The sequence below is a fragment of the Drosophila biarmipes genome, unplaced genomic scaffold (genome assembly GCF_025231255.1).
Source record: "Drosophila biarmipes strain raj3 unplaced genomic scaffold, RU_DBia_V1.1 ptg000024l, whole genome shotgun sequence".
Lineage (NCBI taxonomy): Eukaryota > Metazoa > Arthropoda > Insecta > Diptera > Drosophilidae > Drosophila > Drosophila biarmipes.
In genome coordinates, this window is record NW_026114541.1 from 170,814 (window position 1) to 181,698 (window position 10,885).

The window sequence follows — 10,885 nt, forward strand, 5'->3', positions numbered from 1 at the left end:
CTTGACGTCTCCTCTCCATTGGCGGAACGATTCTGCTAGCGCCGACGTTTTGGCTCCTCCTGGAAATCTCCCAGGCATATTTGAAAATACTTGACTTACTCGAAAACCACCGGCCTTCCTTCATCGAACCGCATTAGTCAATTAGTAAATTTAATTTCCTTTCTAAGGAGGTAACGTGCATGTTGGTACAACATCTGTGAGAGCTGTATGAATAAATTAAAGTTTGCCCAAAAATGTTTTGTATGATGTCATGGGTGCACATGATTTCTCGCTGGCCTGGACAGCGTGACTATTAATTTTGTAAGTATAATTTACAACGTCTTTGACGGTTGTGTAATTAAAGTTGCCATAGAAAATGTGTGGTTGTGGTTGACGTTACCGGTGCACACGCTTTCTTGCTGGCCTGGACAGTGTGACCGTGAGAACGGTGAATTTTTTTTCAACGATTTACCGTGCATGTTGGTTCAACGTCTGAGAAAGTTAGAAAGTTAAAAATATAGATAGCATCAAAACAAAAGCGATTTTCTCAAAAGCTGACGGTTTAAGCTCAATGATACTTTTAGTCAAGAAGCTTGAATTAACGCCCAATAACCAGGTTTACGGTGTCTGTTAATATAACATCTGTGAGGGAAGCAATAAACAAAATTGTGGTAAACCGATTTTTTAAATAGATTTTTAATATATTTCTAGAAGTCGAGTATGTGAAAATAAAAAATAAAATTGGTCCCATTTTCCAGATTCTACCGATCCCTAATCGCCGCTAAGTCATTGACGCTAATTTTGCGCAGATAACCATTTAGATTGTTTTAAATATTTTTAAGCGCGTCTTCGCATACTGTTGTTTTGACCGTTTGCTTAGAAATGCTAAACAAAAAAAATTGGGAGGTGGATTCTCTTGAAATGACTTCATTTGAAATAAATAAAATAAAAATCACAAAACTTTAGCCTCCGTTTCAATACGAAAAATCAGCGCTTATAATACCCATATAACACTGTCTGATCAGGACTGAAATGACATTAACAAATTGTTCCAATTTCAGTGTTCCCGTTTTCATATTCGAAATTTATTACAAATATAACATTCGATATTGAAATTCTATGCTAAGCTAACAATACAATTAACATTATTTAAGTACTTTTGTTTTCTTGCTGTTCGGATAAACACTGCCTCATTAATCAGATACTGCTTAAGTTTTAACATTGGGTTATATTAACGTTGGCCATATAGTAGCAAAACAAAAAAAAAAAGTATGAATGAATTAAAATACATTGATAATAAAGAAATCTTTATTGAGGTATACAGACAATACATCAATGTATATGCTAGATGAAAAATATTTTTTACAAGATTCTTCATTTGGCTATAGATTTCCTGATAGGAAACGTTAATGAACAAGAAACTCTTTGGTCGTTACACAAATTCGGATTTCAAAACGACGATAATTTCCTGTTGGTGACCCATAGGATGTCAAATTACTACATGGATTTGAGTTTAATTAAATTAACGTTTACTCCACTTTCTTGCGTTACTCCTGAAATGAGTCGACTTATTCCTATTGTACTCGCAGCTCGTCAGCCGGAAATAACAAAGCATCTTGAGCAATATTACTGCCAAACTGAAAATGTCATCGAGTCTTTCGAATGGGATACTAGTTTTATATTTGCAGACAGCAGCTTTGGTGGAAACAATCAAATAACTACGTTAAACTTTCGTTACGGTAACATAAGGTTTAAGAAAAGACTGATTTTTGAAATGAATAATGAAAAACTAAATGGCTTAATTTATGTACTGGAAAATTTCTTGGAATAATGACGGCAATTAAACGGCGTATAGTTATAATAAATATTAGTCTAAAATTGATTTTTATTTATATGTACATGGGAATGAAAACATTAAAAAATGGTTCCAGGTTAATAAAAAGGTCGTGGGTTTAGAGGAATTCAAAATTCTATTCTTTATGCTATCCCTGTAAACATATGTATGTATGAAAAAATAAAAGTTTAATGGATGCTCAGAGTCTTATTTTTTTACAACATTCGAAAAAGATGAGGATGAAGATAAGAGATGGATATTAAAAACCGCGAAGTCTTAGAATGGCCATATGTATCTCTAGTGTCTTGTTATTCCAATTGAATTAAAACAATTTAAGCTTTAGAGATGTGTATAATTAAAATTAATTTTCTATATAGTTATAAAATATTTTAATATCAAAAAAATCTAATGGAAAGTAATCATTAGCATTATACTTTTATATTTCAATAAAAGCTTCTTCTTTTTCATTAAATTCGAAAGTAATGACCTTTTTTTCATTGGACTTATTTTTGTGGAAAAGGTAGTTATGGCATTAAAATTTTTTCGTTTTTTTTTGTTAATTTAAAACATTTTTGAAATTTCATGTCATTCAGGCAAAAAATAAAGGCATTTCCGATCCCATAAAGTATATATATTCTTTTGTCTGTCAGTTCGTTTCTACGCAAACTAATCTCTCAGTTTTAAAGCTAACGAGCTGAAACTTTCCCAAAAGTTTTCCTTCTATTGCAGGTAGTATACATATAAGTCGGAACCAGCCGGATCGGACAACTATATCTTATAGCTCCCATCGGAACTATCGGGGAACAAATTTACAAAAAATTATATCTTTGGTGTTTTTTAAAAAAATAACATTTTTAAGTGGTTTAAAATTTCGAATTAAATTTTACCAAAATCGAACGATTATATCATATAGCTGCCATAGAAACAATCGGAAAATTACTCAAAAAATATAAAAAAATTATATCTTTGGTGTTTTTTAACATATAACCTTCTAAGCTTGGAAATAACATTTTTTAATTAGTGCTGAGTTTCGAATTAAATTTTATCAAAATCGGACGACTATATCTATATAGCTGACATAGGAACGATCGGAAAATTGGTGGGAAAATAATATGAAACAAATTATAGCTTCTGGGGCTTTTTGACATATCTTATAATATTAAGAATTGAATTCTTTATAATTTTAAGAATTTCGAATTTAATGTAATAAAAATCGGACTACTCTAACAAATATGAAAAAAGAATGAAATAATTTTTTTTTAATATCACTAAAGTCAGCAACTATCCTTAAAAATTTCACATGGTGTTAATAATGTTGATTATTTCTTATAACTGCAAGAATACACAAACTTCGGCTTGCCTTTCTTATTCATTAAAAACTGTCCTTAGAGATCTAATGTAATGAATATACTGAAATTTGTTACACTGTTTCCTATACCTAAACCTATATGCAAGTTAAGACAAACAAACGGTCTGAGTTCGCTGACCGAATACGACACTGGCCAAATACAACACTTCGGTTGCAACTTGAAATTAAAAAACATTTTAAGTAAGAGCTGTGTAATATCTTTTTGCCACATTGTGTTTACAAAAAAAAGTTTTAGCTTTCGTAGCATTCGTAATTCGACCCGTTGAATTTTTTGTTGTTTTTGCGCTCAGTCGCCTACTCATGAGTTTGATTGTTTTCTTTTCCGTACCCATTTCAACGTTCGGGCCGATGAGCTCGCCGTTTTCAAGCTACAGAACCCCTCAGCAACATTGCACCGATTCAGAGTCAGACTCTGATAGCCATACTAGAGTTCTTGGGAACAGAATTGTAAAGAGCAAACGTATTCTTGTTGCTTCTTCACCAAACATGGACCCAGAACAACTTAGAACAGTGGTTGAGGCAGCGATTCGCATTAATTCAGAGAATTAATGAGTTGTCCAATCAAGTAGCTACAGTTCAAATTACGCCGCCCGTAGTTGAAGAATAGAAGGTCGTTGAGATCAGAAACGACATACGCTGTGACGAGCCACTGGATGCCGTCAAATGTCTGCAAGAGTTTCCAGGGGCCCAAGAGTCGTATGTCTCTTGGAAACAAGCGGCGCTAGCCGCCTACGAAATTTTCAAGCCATGTAATGGTAGTTCGCGCCATTATCAGGCAGTAATCATAATTAGGAGTCAAATTCGAGGCCCTGACGATGCAGTTCTTACCTCTTTCGCTACAGTTTTGAACGTTGAGACAATCATAAATCGCCTTGACTTCACATACAGCGACAAGCGCCCAATGCATGTCATTGAACAGGAGCTTGGTACATTGAGGCAGGGCAACATGCCACTGCTTCAATATTATTATGAGGTAGAGAAAAAGCTCAGACTGTTGATAAATAAAGTCAACATGAGTTACGAGTCAGCCTTAGCTGAGGGCTTACGTAACAAATTCCGCGACGATGCGTTGCGAGTTTTTGTTTCGGGGCTTAAAGAAATTGAATCAAATCACAAAAGGTACGCTTTCGCGGCTAACTTCGCTAAAAGTTTAGAAGAAAAAGCCCACAAAGCGGAACAGAAGACTTAAGGGAAAGACCCAAAATCAAACCCGAAGCAGTCCACACTTTAAGCAACCGCAGGTTAGCAAGCAAAATGACCAGGCACAAAGCAAGCCAAATAGCTCAGACACGCCGGAGCCAATGGACATAGACTCATCCTCGTCCAAATTTCGGCATCAAACGGCGTTTTCAAGGCCAAGCACCTCGGGTAATAACTACACCCAAAACCAGAAACGTTTCGCTTCTCAGCGCACGTCTGGACAAGGTCAGCGACAAAGAGTTGATCATATTACGCCAGACACATCACAGGCACAAACATTTCCCTCTTACAATGAGGCAGCCACGTCAGCCATCAGCAATATAGACGCAGATTCAGACCAAGACGCGGTCAATTTTTTAGGGGCGAGTCCATGCTACCGTTCAATCAACGCAGAGTAGTAGGGGTCAGCAAAAAATTTTTAATCGACACGGGAGCTGCAAAAAACTACATAAAGCCATTTCAGCAACTAAAATACATTACCCCTGTCGATAAGCCATTCTCGATTTATTCAATCCATGGCTCAAACGAAAAAACCTAAAAAATGCTTAATACAAATCTTCGGCGTAACCGCCCCATTTTTTTACTAAACAACCTGTCGACATTCGATGGCATTATAGGCCATGACCTCCTAGCTCAAGCGGGAGTCGATTTGTGCTTAAAAGACAATTAAGGGTGGGCTCCAAATCCGAGACCATCCAATATCATAAATGCGTAAGCGTTAACCTCACGACAGCAGCAGATATAGATGCCCCGTCGTGCGTCAAAGCTAAATTCGCACAGATGCTAAATTTCGAGGTCCATGCCTTTGCTGACCCAGACGAAGCATTACCGTTCAACACTTCGGTTGTAGCAACCATACGAACGGAGGACGAGGAACCTATATATTCTAAGCTATACCATTACCCTATGGGTGTTGCCGATTTCGTCGATTCAGAGGTAAAAAACCTCCTTAAAGACAAAATCATACAAAAATCCGAATCACCGTATAATAACCCAATTTGGGTTGTTGACAAAAAAGGTATAGACGAAACGGGTAACAAGAAGAAGCGTATGGTAATAGATTTCAGAAAACTGAACTCAAAAACCATTGCGGATAAATACCCAATGCCAAACATATCAATGATATTGGCGAACCTCGGACAAGCGAAATATTTCACGACACTAGACCTGAAGTCAGGCTACCACCAGATAACTCTGGCGGAACGTGATCGCGAGAATACCTCGTTTTCTGTAAATGGAGGCAAGTACGAGTTTTGTAGGCTCCCGTTCGGTCTAAAAAACGCGGGAAGCATCTTCCAAAGAGCCATCGACGATGTGCTCCGTGAAGAAATTGGCAAGACATGCTACGTCTACGTAGATGACGTCATAATCTTCTCAAAAAACGAAAGCGATCATGTCAAACACGTTGACGTGATTTTGAAAAGGTTAAATGAAGCAAACATCAGGGTTGCTAAAGAGCAATCTAAGTTTTTCAAAACAAGCGTAGAATACCTTGGTTTTACAGTCACCGATCAGGGAGCTAGGACGGACCCCGAGAAAGTAAGGGCCATCCAGCATTACCCTGAGCCAAAAAACCTGTACGAGGTTAGATCCTTCTTAGGTTTGGCCAGCTACTATAGGTGCTTTGTAAAAGACTTTGCTGCCATCGCAAAACCGGTGTCCGACATCTTAAAAGGTGAAAACGGCACAGTCAGCAAATACAAATCAAAGAATATTCCTGTGTTCTTCAACGAAAAACAGCGCAACGCTTTTGAAAAACTGAGAAATATTCTGGCGTTCGGAAGAGGTCATGCTAATGTATCCTGATTACAAACAGCCATTCGATCTTACCACCGACACCTCGGCATACGGTGTTGGGGCAGTCCTATCACAGAATGGCCGTCCAGTCACAATGATTTCTATAACTGTCAAAGACAGAGAGGCGAACTACGCTACTAACGAGCGTGAACTCCTAGTAATTTTATGGGCCTTAGCAAAGCTTCGTCAATGTATTTACGGAGCAAGAGAAATCAATATCTACACAGACCACTAACCTCTGATCTTTGCAGTTTCCGAGGGTAACCCCAATGCAAAGATAAAGCGTTGGAAAGCCCGGATCGACGAGACCGGCGCCCGATTATTCTATAAGCCCGGGAAAGAAAACCACGTAGCTGATGCATTGTCACGGCAAAACGTGAATTCCCTTCTAGACAACACTCCAAGCTCTGAAATCGCTACGATACATAGCGAAGCTTCCGCCACTAACACCATCGAGACCACCGATAAGCCAATAAATTGCTTTAGGAATCAGATCGTGATTGAGGAGGCAAGGTACCCTTTAACTAGGAGAGTCATATTGTTCCGAGAAAAAACTCGGCATACTCTTCATTTCGTTGACAGGGAATCTTTATTTAGGGAAATTAAGGTTGGAGTTAACCCCAAAGTGGTCAACGCGATCTATTGCGACCTCCACACCCTCGCCCAAATTCAAGATGAACTGGTTCGAACATTTCCAGCAACGAAATTCCAACATTGTAAGAAGATAGTCGCCGACATCTTCGACATCAATGAGAGAAGGGAAATCTTGACGGATGAACATAATCGCGCCCACAGGGCTGCACAAGAGAACGTCAAGTCCTAACAGACTATTATTTCCCCAAAATGCGTAAAAGTCATCGACTATTTTATTGATATAAATTAAATTAAATAATTTGCATAGTATATGCCATACAAGCAATCACGTTGGAGGGCAGTCTACGTAGTGCCGAAGCGCACCAGGAGGGTGTGCGAAGACAACTACTATACATATATACACGAAGAAATGAAAATCCACAGTAATCGTCCGATTGTTTCGAAAGGTATAGCAAAAATTACAAGAATTGCATACCAAGACTTACAAAAAGTCAATTGGTGTAGGGATAAAGTGGTAAAAGTGTAAAAGCACAATTTTGTAAAATTTGATGTGTTGGGGCCGGTGGGAATTATTACTAAGTCCCCATAATTGTATTCTCAATTTTCTTTGTTAGAAGGTACTGAAAATTTTAGACGATGTGCAACAGCTCAATATAAGAAACATTAGTTTTACCACTTTTGGAAAAACTAGCTAGTTTGGCGAGAAAACATCTAAAAAACAAGAAAGAAAGTTAGCTTCGGCAAGCCGAAAAATCAATAATTTTATTAAATTGAATTGGAAATTCTTAAAAATATAAAAATGTATACTCCCAATATTATAAGATAGTATGTCAAAAAGCCCCAAAGCTATAATATGTTTCATATTATTTCCCACCAATTATCCGATCGTTCCTATGACAGCTATATGATATAGTCGTCCGATTTTAATATAATTTTATTCGAAATTCACAACTAATTTAAAAATGTTATATTCAAGCTTAGAAAGGTATATGTTAAGAAACACCAAAGATATAATTTTTATTTATTTTTTTCCCCGATAGTTCCTATGGGAGCTATACTTTTGAAAAAACTAGGTAGTTTGGCGAGAAACTAGCTAGATATGGCTTCATTTCTTACACCCGTAATTTGTGAAGTACTAAAGCTACAGGTTTGTGATAGATGTCGTTAGAAAGGTATTTCGATATACCACCGTTTAAAATCATGGACAAATTTTTTTTTAGGATTTTTTTCAGCATTTTTTCTGATTTTTCAAAAAAGGCTGAAACGGTTTCAAATAAAATGGATTAAGCCCTTGAGATTCCTCAACTTTGGGCATACGATACATTCTTGTAAAAATACCCGTGCAAAACTTAGTTATAGAGTTTATCGAATGGGATACAAATTTTATATAATGAGATAGTAGCGTTGGTGGAAATACTAACCGAAAATTGGTTTAACCATACAGAGCAGAACGCATCATTTTGAGCAGTGGTAAATTTTAAGCTATGACCATGATAAAAGCAGCACCACTTTTCATACAAGTTTGAGCAGCAGTCGATGACCTTTTAGAAGCCATTAGGTGAGAGATGCATAACAGGGAAATTCTATTCTATATGCTCTCCCTGTAAACATATGTATGTACAAATACAATTTTTATGGATGCTCTGTGACATATTTATACCCATTACTCTTAGAGTAAAGGGGTATACTAGATTTGTCAGAAAGTATAAAACAGATAAAAGATAATGTTTCGATCCCATAAAGTTGTAACGAACTGATTTTGTTTACTTTCTGCTCGCTATGATATTTGTGCGGCTAGCTCAGTAGATTGTGTGTGTTTGTCCCACCAAATTTATATAAACGCGACCGCCCAGTAGTTCAGTGAGAAACCACAGAATTGACGGGTTCGTAGTGGGTTTATTGCGGGTATAACCACAGTCGGCTTTATAATTTGCTTGTCCTCGCTGTCTCCGATGGTACGGGTTGTGTCAATGTTCTCTCGCCTCGTTGACACGGTGTTCCAGTTTTCTAGCTCCTTGTCTGCTGCTTGTTCCTGACGCGTGGATTCGGTGACTGCTTGGCAAAAATTCAGGGAAGCGTCACCGTTCTCAGACTAGGGTGAACATGACGGGTTCTCCAGGATCATTCCTCTCGACACACGACAGCCTGCCCCTTGCTCTGTCCCGGATGGTCCCACTGGGGCTTCCGCTCAGATCGTGCGGACGGTCAAGGCGAAACGCCAGGAAGCTGCCTCGCTCTTTACTTCGCTTCTACGCCTTGTGTAAACGAACGTTCCACCCTAGCCTCACCTTTTCGCTTACTGTCCGTGCCGTTCCTACGGGCTCGATTATCATTGCTTGTCTGTTGCGGTGTGGTGTCCTGCTTGCGTATGGCGGTGTCCTGCGAACTGCTTCTGACTGGGTGGCTGTACGTAGCGTGACTTCTGTGTTGGGTTCTCGGGCATACGCTGATCCTGGATTTCTCTTACTTCTGGTTCGTTACTCTCGGGTTCCGGTCGCGCCGCTCCGGGACTTCACAAATCGGAAACGTTGGCTCTCCTGGAAAATTCCACTCGAGAACGTACTGGTCCACCGCTCTCCCTTCCGGCTGATCGTGCCAGGACCTGTTCAACTCCACTTGGCGCACTGGGCTCACGCCAGGACGCGCCAAAGTAGTGCTCGGCGCAAGGTACACTGGGGTTCGACAGGCTTACCCCCGAGCTCACGATTTCTTGTCGCCGGCCTTTACTGCTTCAAGTCTGGCAGACCCTCCAGGCGTAACACTAAGAGGAGACTTTGGCAGGAATAGATCGCCTTGACTTAGCCGTGTGGTGCCTCTTGGACCACAGCCACCTGTGTCTTAGTTCGGAGATTCCTTGTACTCCCAATCCCGAACGTCTCGACGTAGCGATCTTGCTCCTTGTAGGCTTCCACTGCAGTGCTTTTGATGACTCGCCTTGTAGTTTACTTGGCTGGTTTTCTGTTCACTTGATATCTGATCGACCGCTTGTTTTAGCTCCTCAACTCGACTCCTCGTGATCGACTGATCGTGATCGACTGATCGTGATCGACTGCCCGTGATTGACTGACCGTGATCCACAGACCTTGCTGCCAGCCCCCTTCGGGTTTATATAGAGCCTCCGGGAACCGTTATTCCCCTTTTGCGCACGGCCCGCCGAAACTCTTCACACCGGGTCCAAAGTCCATGGCTCCTGTTTGACCCTCTTGTCCTTCATGCGCTACTCCCCGCCGACGTCCAGCCTGATGGGGCCGTCCCGCTGATTCCCGTGATGCATATGGCATGCTTGTGTGCCGCTTCGCTGCCACAGCACCTTCTCTCTTGGTCCAAAGTTCACGGCCGAGTCCAAAGTCCGGCGGAGTACCGTAACGGCACTCTCGCTCCGCCCGCCAAGTCTCCGCTCTTTCTTTCTTCATCCTTGTTCTCCAAACTCTCTTGGTCTCCAAACCCTCTTGCTCTCCAAACTCTCTGTTAGGTTTCCACAGCGATGGTCGTCCTCCGCATAGAAACTTCAAATCGATATCGCAGTTGTGGCGTTGCCACTTGCTCGGCGCGATGTTCATCATCATTTTGCTTGTGCCATTAGATCGCACTATCGTCCAGTGCCAATCGACCGCCTATCGAGACACCCCCTTCCCTATTGTATGATGATTTTTCAAATTGCTTATGCCGGTACACCTGTCGGCCGGAGTTCAATTTTTTTTTTACCCCTCAGCCCGGCGTTTCCACTTGTCCTTGCCACTAAGTAAGTGCTCTCATTTCCCTTGTGCTCATCAACTTATTTCCTCCTGGCAGGTTGCCTTCGCTGACCATGAGTGCCCTTTCAGACTCCTGAAGCTGGGTTTCCTGGTTTGGACCCCGATCCGGACGGCGATTCTATCTCCTCGTCTGGACATTATGCCCTTCCCCGCGATGTTTGGCCTCTTTTGGTACAGCTCTCTTAGCTTGCCGACTTCCCCTTTCCTTTGGCAGACTGCTGCTGCGTGTTTCCAGCCAGTCTTAATCGCATCTTTGGAGACCTTGACGTGTTCCTTGTACTGTATATGATTGCATCGTAGTACCTTGTAGAGAATCCTTCGAGTTTTCCCGTAGTACCCTTTGAGAATCCTAGGAGT

General features: G+C 40.5%; 1 protein-coding gene across 2 annotated transcripts; it reads left to right on the forward strand.

Moving 5' to 3' along the window:
- The first annotated feature begins 1,126 nt into the window (after window positions 1–1,126).
- On the forward strand, window positions 1,127–2,017 carry LOC108031950 (uncharacterized). 2 transcript variants are annotated; one of them, XM_017105739.3, is made up of 2 exons: window positions 1,127–1,295; window positions 1,349–2,017. In XM_017105739.3, the coding sequence occupies exons 1-2, from the start codon at window positions 1,251–1,253 to the stop codon at window positions 1,808–1,810; spliced, it is 507 nt and encodes a 168-aa protein (XP_016961228.1). In that variant the 5' UTR covers window positions 1,127–1,250; the 3' UTR covers window positions 1,811–2,017. The 2 variants fall into 2 exon arrangements, with proteins under 2 accessions (XP_016961228.1, XP_016961236.1); XM_017105747.3 differs by having other exon boundaries at window positions 1,147–1,295; window positions 1,368–2,017.
- The last annotated feature ends 8,868 nt before the right edge of the window (window positions 2,018–10,885 follow it).

What these genes read in the sequence shown, in the direction of transcription:
- LOC108031950 (XM_017105739.3), top strand. Translation starts at nt 1,251, where the DNA reads ATGAATGAATTAAAATACATTGATAATAAAGAAATCTTTATTGAG. An exon ending in ATAAAGAAATCTTTATTGAG is followed by an intron (nt 1,296 to 1,348) that starts GTATACAGACAA and finishes ATTTTTTACAAG; the next exon opens with ATTCTTCATTTGGCTATAGA.